Raw genomic sequence first — 18,917 nt, forward strand, 5'->3', positions numbered from 1 at the left:
GGAGCGAGCCTGGGACGTGCTCGGTGCTGGGCATGGAAGCGGAGTTCCCGAGGTGGCCTCCTGGAAACGCCTCCCCACGGGAAGGAAAGGGCGTAGTCGCAGTGTTTCAGATGCAGATGGCGCGCTGCCCAGGGCAGGTAAAGGCCAGCAAGACCATGGTGTCGTGGGCACCGATCCGTGGGCACAGTCATTATTGGGGGTGGTATCCCTAGTGAGGCGATGGGCTCCCGAAAGACAATGATAGTTCTTCCCGATGGGAATGAAAGCACGTAGCCCCAGCGTTCCAGGTGCAGAAGACACGCCGCCCAGGGCAGGTAAAGGCTAGCAAGACCATTCTATCTTGGTACCTTTCGAGTTGTATCAATCCCCGGTCCTATCCGAAACTGGAGCTCGGAAACCGCAGTCGTGAAAGGGAATGGAACACCTTTCCTTGAGAAGAGAAGCACCCGGTCTAACTGTTGCTGCTGCCCGTCACCACCTGGGACGTTCCCCTCGACCCGGGAGTTCCCCTCCGAGCGGGGCCGCCGCTCGCAGCGCGGCCTCGGGGAGCCCGGGCGCCACGGGAGGCCGCGCTCCCTACGCACGGCCGCGCTCTAGGTCTCCATGGTGAGGAGGACCGCCCTTCCTTCCCCGGCCGTCCCCGGCAAGGGCCGCCCATCCTTTCCCCTCCTCTCCGTGGCGTGCGCCCAGGCCCCGCCCCCGCGGGCCCGACGGCCATCTTGGCCGGGTGGCGGCGGCGGCGGCGGCGGCGGCGGCGCGAGCACGTTGCGCGCGCGGGCCCGCGCGCGGGATCACCGGACGCCGTTCATCCCGCCGCGGCGCGAGGGCGCCGCGCGCGCCCCCACCCCCTCCTGTACCCGGCCCCGCCGCACCCTCCCCCCTCCCCTCCCCACAGCTCCCGGTAAGTAACGCCGGAGGGAGGAGAATTCCCACTTTCCTGCGCGGGAATGGAGGCGGTGGGGAAGGGCCCCCGCTCCTCATGGCGTGCCGCCGGCCCGGCGGCCGCCGCTGCGTTCGGCCTGGGCGGCGGCCTCGCCCGCACCACCATGGGAGAAGGGTCGGCTCGACCGCGCCCCGCCTGGGCCTCAGGGCCGGAGGCTCTCGGGGATCGGGGCTCGCTGCCGGCGTGGGCACGGCCCGGGCCGGCACTGCCTGCACACGCGGTACGTCATCCCCGACGCCTCGGGTTTTGTGCCAGCCGGGGTCAGAGGGCGCCGTCCCTGCTGCTGCTCCCGGCCGCGGGTATGGCTTCCCTGTGGATGCAGCGCGGGATCCTCGCCTGGCGGCGGTTGCCTGGCTCCGGGAAAGGGAACGCTGGCATTCTGCTCCTATGAAAACGGAGAACTTCCTCCTCGGGGTGGGGGGGAAGGCCGTATTTTGCCTTCTTTTGGGGGAAGCTGATACCCACGTGGGTGCTTGTGGGGCGGTGAGGAGATCAAGCCTTCTTGCAGGTGCGATAAGATAGGGGGGTAAGGCCGTTTTCTACGAGGTCTGTGTAAAAATAGAAGAAGTCGGCAGCTCTTCTAAAGGACCATGGTTTCCTGCCTGGAATGCACTTGAATACTTCACCTGCAAGTTCCTGTGACAGTTTTCACGTCCTAATTTAAGCTTCCCTGCTGTGGTTCCTTCCATAAACTGCAGTCCTAAACCAGTGGTCATGAAATACTTTCATTAGTTTCATTAGATTCCTAATTTATGGGTTCGTTCTCACGCATTTCACTTCATGTTAAGGGGAAATGTTAAAGATTGAGTGGTAATTAATGCTGCTCAGCACAAGCTACACACACCCACTCATTGTGCAGCGTCAGTATACTTGACCGTATGCTTTCATGTTAGCATGTTTTCTTATTCATGTCGTGTCTTATGAGTAATATTATGATTTAATACAGTAGGGAAATCTGGGGCATGTCTAAACTTTTTTTACATTGCCTCAGTTTCTAAAACAAATGCGAAAACCTTAAGCATAGACTAGTTGTTGTATCGTTTACTATTGTTTCTGCTTTGATACTTAGAGATGTAGTGATCTCCCATATGGAGTTTGAAAATCTGTTTTACCTTTCATTTCAATTTTCTTTGGGTATTCTAGTTCTTGACTTTCTTGTTCTTGTTAAGGTGCGACTGTAAGTAGTCCATTAGCAATGGAATTGAGAGGCAATTCTTGAGCTTGTTTTCAGTGGCAGCTGGAAATGCTGTTCATCCTCACTTCTTTCCACAGCATTTCTCTCTGAGGTCTGATGCAGCATAATTTTATAAAATGTTCACTGGTTTTGTGCAAAGTAACTAAAGCATGGCGCAATTCTGAACCCAGACCTTGCCTTCACGTCTTTCATTGAATGGTCTCTGCTTCTGTTTCAGTCTTCATTTACTTTTAATGTTTGAATTTTTCTTTGTTTAAGCCTAAAAATTCAGTGCAATTACAAATCATTCTCAGTCATAATTGCCTTGACTTAGTAAATTATAATTTACCTCTAATGCCTGTGAAAGAAATAAATATTATTAATGCAAGCACATTGCACGTGTTCTACAGATTGTACATTGCTGGTGCCTTCTGTGACAGATAGCAAGGTCTGCATGTGGGCAAGTTTTTTTTTTTTTTGTAATCTGTGTGTGTCAGGGTGTGCAGCAGCTGTGTCAGACATCCTAAGAATGTTGATTTAGAATGCTTGTGATAATGTGTTTTGTGTCTTATTTTTAGACATGTTTCATTTTTGTATTAGATTACATAATTGAACAAAATGGGTGGCTTTTGACTTTAATAAATGATACTGACAGGGTTTTTAGAATATTTTATTTTTTCTCTAGCCAGCAGTTTTTAGTCATTCTCTCCTCCTTCACCTGTGTCTGGGAAGATCTTCTGCTGCCATACCATCATCATTCAATAACTCAAAACAGCTCTTTACCCTAGTAGTTAGTAGCAAATTAATATTTTCATACTATGTTTTTTATTCTGTTCTACTTAATATGGAAAGGAGAAGCAGAGTCATGAGGTAAAATGCTTCTGAGTACCAGTTTCTCCTGCCCCTAAAGTGCTGACTGCACTGCTCAGTTGCTGGTGTGCTGTACTGTAACATTGCTGATCTGTGTTCAGTGTCCTGAGAGTTCCACATCCGTTCCTTGGAATCAGACCATCCTATTCCATATGTTAATTTAAATGCCACTCAGCTAACTGGATGGAAATATATAACTTGAGTTCAGTCTGGTTTTGGACAGTTTGTTTATTTGTTTCTGAGTTCTAAGTAGATATTATTACTTTATTTTGTGGACAGTCATTGTAGATATCAGCACAGTCCTAGAAATATTGCAGAAGTTCCAGGAGTCACTTTTTTTTTTTTTTCCTGAAAATGGTGAAGACCACTAGAGAGTTTTGGATAAATGGGCACTTCTGTCACGTAGGTGGGAGCAGAGTGGGGGGAGTGTGTGTCTTCATGCTGCTTCATTGCTTCTATTCCCCCCACCACGTACTCTAATAAATGCTTAGTGTACATACATAATTCACTGACCCCTTCAAAACTATTCACCACAGACTGGGCATTTTTGTCTGAGTTAGAATTAACTGTAAATTACATGCTAACTTAGAAGGGCATTTTCCCAAGTAAGTTAGAATTAGAAAAATACCCAAACTTGGGCTGTTTAATTGCTTACCAACCACAGTCTGATTCAGCAGTGAGTGTAAACTTCAGTCTGATTATCCCGCCAAGACTGTGGAAAGCTTGCTGAGGAACTTGGCAAGAATTGCTTGTTTCAAGCCGTGTTTGCCTTGGTGTTTGAGAGCAGCTCTGTCCCACTCTCTTGCTGTGGAGCTTCAGGCTAAACCCCGGCTGGAAGGCTGGGTGGCTGAGGGGAGATGTCCAGGCTGCTCTCGGCGCTGCTCAGCAGGAGCTTCGAGCAGGGTTTGGGGGGCTGGGGAGGGCAGCCTGCTGAGCCACAGCAGGTTTGGTTGTGGGGCAACCCACAGAACTGATTCACTGCTGCCTACAGCTCAGGTGGAAGGTCCACAGTGCTCTGTCTGCTCAGGCCTTGGAGAAAGGGCCACTTAGCACTTCCCTTGGGAAAACAGAGAGGGAATGATTCACCCCCAAATACTCTTGGCACTGTAAACTGCAGGATTTTAGTGAAAGGCACTGGGATGTCTTCCCAAAGAATGTATCTTTATTTGAAGTAATGACTATATCCAGTATCTCTCCCCAAGAAAATTACCCTGACTGAAGCACCTTTATAGTCTTCAAAAATAAGGCTTTCAGTTTGTTGTTTTCTGATGTGTTAAAGTGAGAACTGCAGACTCATTATTCCATGCCTCTTGGCCTGGTCTATAGATGCAATTTCAATGTTCAGCCCTACTTTGTCAGTCTGGTCTGACAATACAGAACTGTTGAATCACTTTTCATTTTTTTTCTTATATTCAGTCATTTATTTTAAAATAATAGCTGTGTTAATAGGACTTTCTGGCTTAGGAAATTTAAAATAGTAAAGGGAAAAAAAAAAGAAATGTAAGTAGAAACTGCCACAATATGGTTGGCAGTGTGACTAATAGTTACATTCATTTATAGATTATGAAGAATATCTTTTGCTATTAGTTCAAAAATACTTTGGAAACTGAATAAAGGAATAAGACTACCAGTTTTTAAAGAAACTACTTAAAATATTTGTACCTATGGTAGTAATGGATTTAAGGATACAGTAACATCTGCTTTTCTGACCTTTGCTGTCCATCTTCCAGATATTGCAGTAGTATCTGGAGGATTCCTTCCAACTGAAGTTTAGAGAAGGGTAGAGTTTAGCATGATAAATGTGCCATGCACCTACTTCTTCAAGGAGTCTGCAAGTCACAACCTTTCTTCATCCAATAGCCACATGTAGTAAATACAGTCTGTAAACCACTGCAGGATTCTTTGGTTTGGTGAAGCAAAGGTGAGCTGGACATCCAGAAAAAATTTCCCTTAATTAGAAATGTTGGAATCCTTTGGATGCAGCTGCACCTTTGCACTGTGTGGAAACCTGAAGTACTTCCAGATTCCTTCCCAGTCATATCATTTAACTACTGATACTGCATTGAAATTATTTTGAACATGCATCATCTGTAGGATTGCCATCCCTTTATTTAGTGAGATGGAAATGCTTTGTACATTATGGCATTTATTTTTACCAAAAAAAAAAAGTTTGTCATCTGCACTATCTTGAAATCTTCCAAGAGCCTCATAATTCAGTCGTCGTTGTTGTTATTTTCAGTATTACGAGTGAACACGGTAAAGGAAGTATAAATGTACTTTAAAGCACATTTAATCTTTTTTTATCTATCAAGACTTAAATTTAAAATTCTCTTGCCTTCCCTCCATTTGCTGCAGCTGTGCAAAGTCCCCTTACAATCCAGGACTTGTCAACGTACATTACAAAGAACTAAGCAGGGAAAGAGTGGCTTATGGAGAGGAATACAAGTCATCATTTCACTCCTTTGCATGCATTTATTTGTGATTTCAGGAATATTTAGTCATCTTGTAATCCACAAAATATTTATAGAGTTTTTAGGTTGGAAAAGACCTCCAAGATTATTGAGCCCAACCATTAACCCAGCACTGGCTCCTAACCTGTGTCCCTGAGGGCCACATCTACATGTCTTTTAAATACTTCCAGGGATGGTGACTCAACCACTTCCCTTAGCTGCCTCTTGCAATGCTTGTCCACCTTTCAGCGAAAGATAGTTTTCCTGACATCCAATCTAAACCTCCCCTGGTGAAATCTGAAGCTGTTTCCTCTTGTCCTGTGTTGTGTTATTTTGAAGTAGAGCCCTATCCCCCCCTTGCTATACCCTCCTTTCAGACAGTTGTAGAGAGTGAGATGGGCTCTCTTGAGCCTCCCTTTCTGGACTAAACATCCACACCTCCCCCAGCTGTTCCTCAGACTGGTGCTCCAGAGCCTTCCCCAGCTCCAGTGCCCTTCTCTGGGCTTGCTCCAGCCCCTCAGTGACTTTCTTTAGTGAGGGGCCCAGAACAGGACACAGCACTTGAGGTGTGGCCCCACCAAGTTCAGTGGGACAGTCCCTGCTCTGGTCTTGCTGGCCAGACTGTTGCTGATCCAGGCCAGGATGCCATTGGCCTTCTTGGCCACCTGGGCACAGCTGGCTCATGTTCAGTCACTGCCACCAGCCACCCCCAGGTCCTTTTCCACCAGGCAATTTTCCTTACACTCTTCCCCAGCCTGTGGTGCTGCCTCGAGTGGTTATGACCCAAGGGCAGGACCCAGCACTTGGCCTTACTGATCCTCATGATCCCCATGGAGCTGGCTTGGCCAGATCCCTTTGCAGAGCCTTTCTATGTTCTTTATAAAGAATTTTACTTGTTTTTATTGAAATCTATTACAGGCATTGATACCATATTAGGAAATGCAGAATGTAACTGTAGTTACTCAGATACTAATGAAACTCAAGATTAAAGAATCAAGCATCGTCATGAATGTCTGTCTGCTCACATTGCCTGGTTTACTTTTTATATGCTATTGCACATTTTCACTTTGAAAACTGGTTTACATTTTACACTGTTTTAATCCTTTAATACAGAATATTGGCATACAGTTTGTAAATGTATATTCTAATCATATCCTTGGAGTAATAGTTGTAGTCACAATTTGACAATGTGAACAAGGGTGCTTTATACAAGGCAACTTGTAAAACTAAAATTTGGAGCTGTACAGATTCTTATGTTCTTACTACAGCATGCTTTTTTGGAAACAAATCCTTTTTAAGATAAATCATGATTTTATTTTTACACTGGAAAAGTAGTAATGGGATGGAAGGAAGATGTTAAAAATTTGTGCGGTTATCTACACATCAGTACCCTTGTTATTTGTATCTTTGACTTTGCTGCTTGTCACATTGCTTAAAGGAGGAAAAAAATCAAATAATTTTGCATTTTTCATCTCTGTGCTCCACTAGCATTAACTTAGAATAGATATGTCTTATGATGTGGTTTTTTTCTTTTTTTTTTTTTTTTTCCTTTAAGGTCTGCAAGACTCCCACTACTCCTCCTTATAACTGGTGTATGTGTTTAACCCTAAATTGTGCATTATGGCAGACAAATTAACAAGAATTGCTATAGTCAACCATGACAAATGTAAGCCAAAGAAATGTCGTCAGGAATGCAAGAAGAGTTGTCCTGTGGTTCGAATGGGTAAGAGATACAATGTAACAAAGTATTGAAGCAATTGGAGACCTTTTAAATCAATTCTGCTAGAAGGAATGAGCTTTTTATAACTGATAGATTTTTGTGTATAATTGAAGCTTTTTTTTTTCATAAAGCCTTTAAAAAATATCACTAAAAGCATGAACAGTTCTTAGTAATAATGACACTTTTCATAAAAAGTGTCACCTTTGGATAATCTGAAGCTTCAGTGAACGTTCATAGTTACATGTTCCTTTGTGGAATTTAATAGGCAGGAATTCTGATTCACCAGAAACTTTACTGATCTTATCTTAATTTTTTTTCACCAGGAAAACTTTGCATAGAAGTCACATCACAGAGCAAAATAGCATGGATTTCAGAAACACTTTGTATTGGTTGTGGTATTTGCATCAAGGTAAAAATTAAACTGCTTTATTTAAAGTGCTACATTTTCCTTATTTTGCTACTATATTTAGTAATGCATACTGTAATTTCAAAAAGCAGTTTTCTTTCCTGGGCTAATCAGAGCAAGTTAACTTACTGTTTCTAGAAAGTGAAGAACAGTGTCATTTGACTGAACTGTTTGGGTTGCAAGGTGTGGGTTTTGTTTGTGGCTTTGTTTTTGCTTGGCTTTGTTTGGTTCTTTTGTTTGTTTGTGTCTTTAGACAATTAGCAGCAGAAAGATGTTTTTTGTGAAAGGTGGAGAATATATGCCTTATTTGTATTGTAGACTGACAGTCTAAATTGCAGACTATAAATCTGAAGAATGTGGTATAGAACTTCCTTGGCAGGTTGACCGTGTAAAGGAAATTTGGTAGAGGTCCGTTTAAAAATGTAAATGCACAGCTGGGTGCAGTACAAAACATAGGCTTTTGTTAATAAATTGTGTGAACTAATAATCTATAATTTATTTCAATTCCAGAAATGTCCTTTTGGAGCCTTGTCAATTGTTAACTTACCTAGCAACCTGGAGAAAGAAACAACACATAGATACTGTGCCAATGCCTTTAAACTTCACAGGTATTTTATTTTTCAAATATCAAAGAGACAAAAAATCCAAGTTTTTGATGGGGTAAACATAGTGCACATCAAAGTGTTCTTGGTTCTTATCCCACGAGCTTCCTTTAAGAATCTTAATTACATTTTTCATATTAGAAAGTATTATAATGAATAAATTCACATTAGGAATTATTTTACAGAACCCCTGCTTAAAAACAGACTGGCCTTAAATATTTCTTATGCTCTTGTATTTTTAAGGAATTTGATATGATTTGGGTTAGATATTTGGGTTAACAAAGGCTGTAATAATCAGAAGGTCTGAAAATGGGTTGCAGCATTTACTTGACCACTAAATGTTGGTGTGAGATGACATAAATATAACACAAACTTATCAATGTTTTGTACAGGTTGCCTATCCCTCGTCCAGGTGAAGTACTGGGATTGGTTGGAACCAATGGTATTGGAAAATCAACTGCCTTGAAAATTTTAGCAGGAAAACAAAAGCCAAATCTTGGAAAATATGATGTATGTATCAGCAATAAAATAGAGTTAGCATTTTAGATAGCTGTGTTTATATTTTTGGACTGAACATTTGTATCTGTGAATGTGATAGATTTGTGGAGATGTTGGCACTTTGTCTATTGACCGGCAGTGACCTACTCCACACAGGACCAATAGCAGAAGGTTATTGCTAACAAAGGCTTTCTTGCAAATTGTGTCTATATCTCAAGAAAGATAAGGGTTCTAATTGTAATTGTTACTCATGAAAGATGAAAATCAGAGGTAGGTTTCTTGAAGTCACACTTAAGGGCTTGGGGTGTTTTTAATACTAGTCTTTAAAAAATGTCACGTTTTTCTCCCTGCATAATTTATCTATTCCCATCAGGGATTTCCATAGCCCAAGTACTGGAGTTTCTTTTAAATTACCTTTGTTTTTATCTGAACAGCTCAAGTGTCTGTGAGCACTTACCATGTATCTTTGGGATCTCTTAGGCATTTTTATCTTCGATTCTTTTGAGGAAGATTTCTCATAAAGTATGTTGTTACTGTAAGTTGTGGTTGAAGGTGTTTTCCACTGTACACTTGAATACTGAGCTCTGAAAAATCCTTAGTTTCTTCATGTTGCTAGTTACTTAGAAATAAGACTTTCTGAGAACCAGACTTAAAACAACTTGTGATCTGCTGGTATTCATGGGAATTCATAATCCATTTTCCTGTGTGTTTACTCCAAGTCAAACTGCAGCCAGTGAGCAAAAGATTTTACAAGGGCTTCTTTACCTAGCACTACTCCAAAGAGTGAATACACTAGAGAAAAGGCATAAATAATAACTATTAGGACTCCTCTTAGCAGTATTTCAGATGTTACTTTCTTACCTTCAGACTGCAGGGGGACAATTGAATTCTGATGCACGCTTTTGTCCTTCAAGAAGCACTTGTAAGAACAAGTGTTGACGCTTTCTTCAGCAGTTTCTTTACCTGAAAGAGTAATGTTTTAATAAACTGTTCATTTCGTGGCTGCTACCTAAAGCTGCAAAGAAACAGTCATTTCCCAGCTACATTTTACATTCTCTTTCAAGTTTGGTTTATATTATTTTGTGGACTTCTTGTTTCAGGTGGTAGTATTGCAGAAATAGCAAAACTTTTGACTTTCTGAATGTGTACTTAATTGAATTACCATGCTTCCAAAATCAGACTTTGCTGTGAAGGAGCCATATCAGTATGACCACAGAAACACGTGGTATGAATTGAATCTTCCATGTTGCTTCTGCTCTAAAACTGATGAAGCATTTCCTCTGTGTATTTGCTTGGTTTGGAAATATGACTGTGTCAGTCTGATCCATACTGTTTATCATCAAAGTAATTAACTCAGCACCCCTCAGAGTAGTACAGTGTGCAAGGGGGAACTTTTTCCTGGGTGATGCGCTGAAGGGTTCCTTTTATTTTCAATTTGTCATTTTTCCTTTGTTTTTTTTTTTTCCCTTCTGTTTCCTTGGAAGTGTTTGCTAGAAGCAGAGAAAGTTACCAGATTTGTTGCATCTTCTGTGCTAGTTTGTGCTTTTATCATTCCAGTCCTTTTCCTTTGGATTAGCTGTATCAGATAGCTAGTAAGTGTGGTTACACTAATCCATGCTGTCATTTTCCCCATGAAGTTGTTTCAATTCAGTAGCTTCTTAACTGTGCACATTTAATTTTTTTTGAAGGCTAGTGAAACCTGGAAAAAGAAGGTCTCTAAACCTTGTTTTTAGAGTGCTTTTGCAGATTTTTTTGGTGTGCTATTTTACAAGCATATTCTATTTGCCTTGTTGATTGGAATGAAATTAGGGTTCCTTATTATGTTTTTAAATGGTATAAGTAAACCCAGGCTTTAATTTTGTCACAGGATCCACCTGACTGGCAAGAAATTTTGACTTACTTCCGAGGATCTGAACTACAAAATTATTTTACCAAGATCCTGGAAGATGACCTTAAAGCTATCATTAAACCTCAGTACGTGGACCAGATCCCTAAAGCTGCAAAGGTGAGACATTTCATGAGTAAATAGAAAGCTGGGAGCTTCTTCTGTACTATTTCTAATGTGTTTAAAGGTTTTATTTAGCAGCATAATTCAGAACTGTCTGAAATTTTTAATGCTGGTTGGGTTTTTTAATTATTTATCATGCAGGGAACAGTGGGATCAATTCTGGATAGGAAGGATGAAACTAAGACACAAACTGTTGTATGTCAGCAGCTTGGTAAGTAATTCTGTACAGTCAAATTTTAAAGCATTTGAGAAGTTCATATTTACTAAAACAAATCAAGTTGTCATAATGTGATAGAACATGTAAATTATACCAACTCAAAGAAAAAGTAAAGGTGCTTTAGTGTAAACCCAGGGCATGCTGTAATATAAATAACACAGGTAATACTTTCTGGTGGCAAACTAGTTGATACATTCTAGTTAACAGAATGTAATCCAGTTTTTGTTTCCTAGTAGAAAGTGGTTTCTTTAAAGCTGGAAAAATTCCATTTAGCATCTGCTGTTCTTGCTTGCTCACAAATGTGGCAAAATCTGAGCATCCCCCTTTTTACACTGCACATAAAAATACTATCCTAATGTACCACACTCCTCCCAAAAGCTTGTATATATCTAATTTTATTGGGAGTAACACTGACTTCTGAGATTAATACAATTAATAAGAACATCTGCATAGTCCAGCCCTAGTAATGTTTTGTAAGTGTTTTGTATTTAGTTGTTGCTAAATTCACAATGGAATTCTCTTCAGTGGAACTGGGTAGTGAAGGTGGGGCTGCCATTGTGCCACCAAGAATGTGGGCTTTGAGTCCCACTTAATTTATTAGCGACACAACCTGTTCTTGAAATGTGTTCATTAAGCTGCTTAGAAAATACCTGCTTCACCCATCTCCTGTAAGGTTTGAGTGACTTGATTTTCCTGAAAATCAGAGCTCTCCAGCCAAGTCTGACAAGAAGTACTTTCAGAACTGGTATAGTTTCTTTTTAGGGCCAGAAATCTTCACCAATGTGGTGGAAAAAGAAATAGAAATGTAATTCTTCTGCATGATAGGAAGCAGCCATGCAGCTAATGCTGCAGAGAAGCCATAGCTTGCTGTCACTTAGAATTAGCAGTATGATACTGATGCTGTATAAAGTGAATGCTTATTCTCCTTCTGTTTTCTTTTCCTCTCTGTAGAATGTTTGCTATGTTTATACATGTTTCTGTAGGTAATAAAAATAAGGATTGTTCTGTTGGTTATCACATACCTAAAATTAATTACTTACTTGCAGACTTAACACACCTGAAAGAAAGAAATGTTGAGGACCTTTCAGGAGGAGAACTTCAGAGATTTGCTTGTGCAGTTGTTTGCATTCAGAAGGCTGATATGTATGTTTCATTTACTTCTGTTACACATTGCTTCTAGTAATCTGTCTCAGAATATGGTCCTCAAATTTACATTTATTCTTAACAATAATACTTTTGTTTGAAATATTGAAAAATATTTAATAATTATTAAATAATGTCTAAAAATTATTTAAAAAACAACTTTAGCCAACTCATCAGCTGAAAGCCATATTTACTTCATGTGTAATCTCTGGATTGTGTATACTTTTATTTATCTGAGTGGAAATAGCTGATTTCAGAAGCCAGTGTTAGATTTCAGCATCACAACCTTACAACCTCTCCCTGTTCCCACCTAAATGTATCCTGTTCGACAGCACACCTCCCTTAGAATGAGAAAGGTACAGCTGCTTTCCCACCTCTTGGAACTTGAGTCCCTCCTCTCCTGTCTTGCAAGCAGGAGAAATTACTGTCTAATCTCTGTTGTTTCCTGACTCCTTGGGACCAAGAAAACAAAATCAGAAGAGTTACACAGTTTTGGGGTTTTTTTGCTTTCATGAATTTTTGGGTTGGTTGGTCTTGTTCTGCTTGGGCTGCTGTTTTTTATTTGGTTGGTGTGAATTTCAAGTGGGTTTCCTTGTTCAGTTTTCTCTTTGGAAAACGTCCTTCTTCCAATCTTCTAAAGTATTTCTGCACTTTTTAGTTCATGTTAAATTTAAGGTAACTGAGAATGAGTGCATGGGAATCCTATCTGCTGATTCTTGTAACCTTTGATAACTTTGTCAGAACTTTTGGGAAAGTAATACTTAACTCACTTTCACATGACAGTCTACAAAGAATGAAGGCAGAAATGCACAATTGTCATTTTTTTCTCAGTATAAATAATGATAATTTTTTATTTCCATTTACTTAATGGTTGAAATGTTAATACTATGCTTGATTAAGTAGAAAGCTTGCATTCATTAAGACTTCACTCTTCCTTTTGGGATTAGCTTCATGTTTGATGAACCTTCCAGCTACTTGGATGTCAAGCAGCGCTTGAAGGCTGCCATTACTATTCGGTCCCTCATAAACCCTGACAGGTAAATAAATGCAAGCTTCAGATATTTTGCCAGACTGTAATAATGCATGACTGCTTACAGAGGGAAGAAAGATCCAGTCCATCCCCTCAGAAGTGCTCACTTCTCAGTATGGTACACTAACAGATGTTTCATATTCCAAGTCAGTAATATTCTATTCTTTTGCATTTTGGAAACTTATTTCCTGTCGTTTCTTGTCCTGTTTCGAAATTTTTTTATAAGGATGGGAAAATATTGGTGGTTACTTTTCACCTGAATATTGCTGTTTCATCCCTTTCCCACAAAGATTTTTATTTTCTTAAAATGTGCTAAGTATTTTTCACTCAATCAACATACTTCCACTTAATGTACATAAAGAAGTTGCCAGTTCACACTGAAGATGGACTTTATCATTCACGAGTTTATTGACAGTTTAAAAAATGCTTGTGAGAGATTTGAGCTCTGTTTTTTTAGTATAAAGTGAAGAAACCATATTAACTGAAAATCATATTGATAGCTCTTGTTTATGGAAAACTAGAGTGAGAAAAAAAGAAAAATGTTTTGCATTGAGGTAAAAAAGCATCTCTCTGGCTTTGTTTTTCAGGTACATTATTGTTGTAGAGCATGATCTAAGTGTGTTAGATTATCTCTCTGACTTTATCTGCTGCCTGTATGGTGTGCCAAGTGCTTATGGTGTTGTTACCATGCCTTTCAGCGTAAGAGAAGGTAATTCTTGCCATATTTCTCTTTCTAAACATTCCCAAAAATGCCAGTTGTCTGCTATATAAACATGTCCTCTTCCTGTTACAGTTCAGCAATGAAAAAGCTGTTGGATTTTTTGCAGAATTTCTGTGTTATGTGATACTAAATTTGTAACTCAACCCAAAAGTCTTCATTTTCACTTGCTATGGACATAATTTTGATACTTCCAGGTGTTTTATAAACAGTGGAGTTACATAAAAGACCCTATAAGTAGTAGAGAAAGGGCAGGAGAGAGGTTGCACAGTACAGAGGTATGTAGTGTTCAACTGAATTGACCCCAGCTGTAGTCCTGAGACTCAGTAAAATCTGGCTTTGAGAGAGTGGGTCCAACAGCAGAAGTTCCTTTTAACCCCACACACATCACTAACAGTGGATTTTCAGGAAGAGCTGCTCCACCCATTCTGTAGTTTAGTAAGGCTCTTCCTCATTCAGTTTGCAATATGCAGACCTTAAAAGAGGTCTTGTTGCTTCTTTTAACATAGCATTTAAAATCCAGCATTCTTGTTATCTGAATGGAATTTACAGCCAGGAATTGAAATTCTTCTTGTTTTACTTTGTTACAGACCTCTTTTAATGATGTTTTTTCCTCCCATCCTAGGCATAAATATTTTCCTAGATGGCTATGTTCCAACAGAAAATCTAAGGTTTCGAGACGCATCTCTGGTATTTAAAGTAGCTGAAACAGCTAACGAAGAAGAGGTTAAGAAGATGTGTATGTACAAATATCCAGGAATGAAAAAAAAGATGGGAGAATTTGAGCTATCCATTGTAGCTGGAGAATTCACTGATTCTGAAATTATGGTGATGTTAGGGGAAAATGGTAAGTGCAATTTATGCTGGAAACTGCTTCTCCAGCCCTGAATAAGATCCGAAAGCCCTTCACTTTGGGAGCCAGGCTTCAAAATTACTGGGTTTGAGTCAGGTTGAGCTGCTTGTTTCCTGGTGAAGATATCCAGCATGAGCCCCCCAGTTAGGAAGAATGTGAAGTTACTGAATGTTAACAGTGCCACTGTGTTTGTTACCTACCCTGGTTTTAAAACTTAGGTGGCAGTTTTAAGATGTGTCTTCCATTAGAAAAAGCAAGTAGTAGCAAGTGCTGGAAGATAATATAGAAATTCTCAAAGCAGTCTAATTTTAAAATGTATTCTTTATTAAATAGTCTTAGTTGTTATTGTACCAGTGACTTGTTAGAGGTCTAAATTGGTAAAAAGTTATTAATGTGTAACTTGTATTTTATTTTAGGAACTGGCAAAACAACATTTATCCGAATGCTTGCAGGAAGACTTACACCTGATGAAGGAGGTAATGCGTTACACCCAAGCTGAAACCTATTTTAAGGTTACTGGAAATTCTCTTGTTTACATTATTAATTTTGTCTTTTTATAGGTGAGGTCCCAGTCCTAAATGTCAGCTACAAACCACAGAAAATCAGCCCTAAATCTACGGTACATTTCAGCCTTATTTATTAAGTATTGTGTTTGCTACAAAACACACAGATAGAAATTCTTTTAATTTCTTTTAATTCTTTATTTTATATCTGTATGTATTTTAGATAGATTTTTTTTATTATTCTGTTTCTGCTTGTTTTCTTGTGGTGCATAAAACTGAATGGCAACATTTTCCTTTTGCTAGGGAAGTGTCCGTCAGCTGCTGCACGAGAAGATCAGAGATGCCTATACACACCCCCAGTTTGTAACTGATGTGATGAAACCTCTTCAGATAGAAAACATCATTGACCAGGAGGTATTAATTGCTTGAATCAACATCCTCATTGTCTTAACTCTCAACCAGTACCTGAACTAAGCATGGCCTTGTTCCCCCCACCACCAGGTTCAGACGCTGTCTGGTGGTGAGTTGCAGCGTGTGGCGTTAGCTCTTTGTCTGGGTAAACCGGCAGATGTGTATCTGATTGATGAGCCCTCAGCATATCTGGACTCTGAACAGCGTCTGATGGCTGCCAGAGTCATTAAACGGTGAGTACGCACGGTGGGCAAGGAACTGAAAATTGCAGTAGTATTACAATGAGTTCATATTACTCTCTTCTTTTCTTCTTTCCCCTCATTTCAGTTTCATTCTCCATGCTAAAAAAACAGCTTTTGTGGTAGAACATGATTTTATCATGGCTACATATCTTGCTGATCGTGTGATTGTTTTTGATGGCATTCCTTCCAAGAACACACTGGCAAACAGGTGAGAGATTTGTTGGGATTACTAAGTAAGATTGTCACTCCTGCCTATGGAAATTTAAGCTGCATCCAGGACTGTCCTGAGGGTTCTGACTTTTGTTTTGAATCGTGGAACAGAAAATGGGATTGATCCTCACAGGCTGCCTAAACCAGAGTTGGGGCAGGGTTGAGGAACATAACCAAACCCTAAAAAACTAGACCTGGCCTTAAGCAATGGCATGATGGCTAAATAACAAGGACGAGAGATCAAGGAATGAAAAAACTACCAACTGTAAACTACGCTTCTGAAAATAACTTTCAGATGCAGTAGGAGAAAGCAGTGTAGTAATGGTACCTGTATGCAGATGTAGTGAAGGTTAAGTCTTGATGCCAACATGCAGCTTTTTCAGAGCTGTCCCTTTTGATGTCTCCTTTTGTTCCTGTAAATAATTTCATGTAGATTACATAGACTTTTTAATGAGCAGCCTTATCAGAAAACAGGCTTTTAGAACAGTGAGTACTTGGCACAAGCTAGATGAACTAAACATACTAGTCTGCCATGGCAATCCCCTGCAACCCCAGCTTTGGTGGTATTCCTTCCAAGAACACAGATGTTGGAATTCAAAAATCACAATCATTGAGAAAGTTATGTTATGATCTTTGTTAGATTTTGCTTATGGTGCAGGTGTTGGGTTTTTGTTTCCTTGAATGTAAATAAGTGTGCCAGCACACACATGTAGATACAAAATAAAAAGAAAGAAAAGGTCACAGCTGGAAACTACAATGAGATAAAACTCTCATCTTTCAGCAGCATCTGAGATAGGGTTTGACTAAAAATGTAGCATGTCTTGGTATGTCAAATACAGCTCACATTTGCATTTCCAGACCTGAGTGAGCTCAGGCTGGAGATCAGTTGCCTGTAATCATATGATATAAAACTTCTGAAAATATAGCTAAAATATTCTTCTGTCTCAACAGTCCACAGACTCTTCTGGCTGGAATGAATAAGTTTTTATCTCAGCTTGAAATCACTTTTAGAAGAGACCCCAACAATTACAGACCAAGAATAAACAAACTCAATTCCATCAAGGTAAGAGAGGAGCACCTTTGCAGTACAGGAGCCAGGACTGTTTGATATGAAGCCAGATTTTAAAATAGGGAACAAAATGAAGATTGACAGGGTAGTTCTGCTGTGCTGGAAAAACAGCATGTGAAACTAGTTAAGAGTAATAACAGAAGCAGAAAGAGTTTAGAGAAGTGTCTTTTATTTCAGTTATGTTCAAGTCTGCCCAAGACTACTTCAAGTAATGGTGACCTTTTTTCTCTTCCCAAGGATGTGGAACAAAAGAAGAGTGGAAACTACTTCTTCCTGGATGACTAAATATTGAATCCCAGCATATTTTTAACTGGCATCTAGACATGCATATTGGAATCTAAACAGCTGTGATGAGATGGCTCAGATCAGGTTTTACAACAATTAATATTTTGGAGCTTAAAATCTCTTGCTGCATTTAACATCTGAGATAGTAGCAGTAAACATCCTAGTCTGAGTAAAACTGCCACTTTCTATATTTTGGTGACACAGCCCTATTTTCAGTGTAATAATTTCAAAATAGACCACCGTGAAATTGTGCAAATGGGTCTCCTGATTTTTCAAAATTTAAGGGAGGATTTCAATTCAATATATCCTACTCATGTACCAAGTACTCACTGAACTTCCTCATTTTAAAATAAATCTTTGAAGCTGTTTTCTGTATAAGAGGGAAGTTTACTGTCACGCTACAAGAGCGACTCCTCTTTTAAAAAGGTTGAATCCCTCTGGCTGAGGGTTTCAAAAATAAAATACCCACCCAACTTGTGACACTGTAGAATTTCTTCAGTTACTAATTCAGAAGTGTATATATAATGTCACACACCCTTTTCTCACACGGAAGGTAGCTACACCTTTTTTTAATCATCTGTCCCTGTGCATGTTCTCAGACCTAGTGAGATGAAAATAATCAGTGAACTAATCCTAAAGAATATAAACATTTCCAACTATCCAACTCACTCTTCCATAATGTTTTTATAAGGCTAAGATGCAGGAATTTTTTTTTTCCTAAAGTAAAAAGCTTTGACAAGTCTTACTATGACAAAAAAAATTTAAAGAAACCTTGTTAAAAACTTATTTCCCTATAAAATAAGGTCCTTCAGGGAACCAGAAGAAAAATTTAAAGGTTCCTGCTTATTTAAGAAGACATCTAAAAAACAACTTTCAGCTATATGTCTTAAAAGGAAGGAAGGGCATTTTCCATTCAACAGTTCTCTGCCTTCATTGGCATGTGAAAAGCGTGATGAGAAAACATGGCTTTGTTCCTTGTTTACATTTTTGCCTCACAAGCTACAGAAAGGAGTGGGGGTAATTTGTGGGGTTTTGCCATTCTGTGAGTTAGTAACATGGTTATTTCATAACCTTTGCAGTACTAAGCATTATATACACACTGCCTCCCTCTGTCTTGTAACAGCAATGCACCTGTACTACACCAGCAGAGGGACTCTCTAAAGAAGTGCAGGTATTGAGTACATCCTACACAACTGAGCTGGTCAGACAAAAACTTCCAAAGGCTGACTAAACTTGTTCTCCTCTGCACAGCTTAACTCCCTTTGAACTGGAGTTGTGCAATCTTCTCTGAATCAGCTGTAATAAGGATAAGGTAAAGATGTGGTTCAGCTGTGTGTCACAGTTGATTATATGCTGAATATTACATATATTAACAGGAGGATCTTGCAATCTAAAACATCTTGCCACAGGCCAGAGGTTGGGCCAATCAGACTACTACTACTCCTTCAGCAAGAGAGGAAACCAGACTTACTTGATCAGCATCAGAGAAAATACACCCATGCCTTGCAGTCCTTCACTGTCCTAGAGTAGCAAGGCAGTGCAGGCCCAGCTGAAAGCAGCTGTTT

The 18,917-nt window shown here is 40.0% G+C and overlaps 2 protein-coding genes across 4 annotated transcripts in view; one reads left to right on the forward strand and one right to left on the reverse strand.

The window, feature by feature from the left end:
- ANAPC10 (anaphase promoting complex subunit 10) overlaps positions 1-600 on the reverse strand; it is a 35,520-nt gene extending 34,920 nt beyond the window's left edge. Inside the window, exon 1 of one of the 2 annotated variants that reach the window (XM_053976881.1) lies at positions 348-600. The gene's annotated coding sequence lies outside the window, so the exon portion shown is untranslated. The remainder of the gene's footprint in view (positions 1-347) is intronic. The other variant, XM_053976878.1, reaches the window with a different exon arrangement.
- Positions 179-17,832, forward strand: ABCE1 (ATP binding cassette subfamily E member 1). 2 transcript variants are annotated; one of them, XM_053976875.1, is made up of 18 exons: positions 179-314; positions 6,993-7,160; positions 7,481-7,566; positions 8,074-8,171; positions 8,558-8,675; positions 10,531-10,668; positions 10,813-10,882; positions 11,935-12,031; positions 12,979-13,068; positions 13,649-13,770; positions 14,405-14,626; positions 15,049-15,108; positions 15,193-15,251; positions 15,439-15,549; positions 15,637-15,779; positions 15,874-15,996; positions 16,950-17,061; positions 17,305-17,832. In XM_053976875.1, the coding sequence occupies exons 2-18, from the start codon at positions 7,058-7,060 to the stop codon at positions 17,350-17,352; spliced, it is 1,800 nt and encodes a 599-aa protein (XP_053832850.1). In that variant the 5' UTR covers positions 179-314; positions 6,993-7,057; the 3' UTR covers positions 17,353-17,832. The 2 variants fall into 2 exon arrangements, with proteins under 2 accessions (XP_053832850.1, XP_053832849.1); XM_053976874.1 differs by lacking the exon at positions 179-314 and adding an exon at positions 771-901.
- Positions 17,833-18,917: the final 1,085 nt, after the last annotated feature.

This window comes from Vidua macroura, chromosome 4, assembly GCF_024509145.1.
Source record: "Vidua macroura isolate BioBank_ID:100142 chromosome 4, ASM2450914v1, whole genome shotgun sequence".
NCBI classification, from domain to species: domain Eukaryota; kingdom Metazoa; phylum Chordata; class Aves; order Passeriformes; family Viduidae; genus Vidua; species Vidua macroura.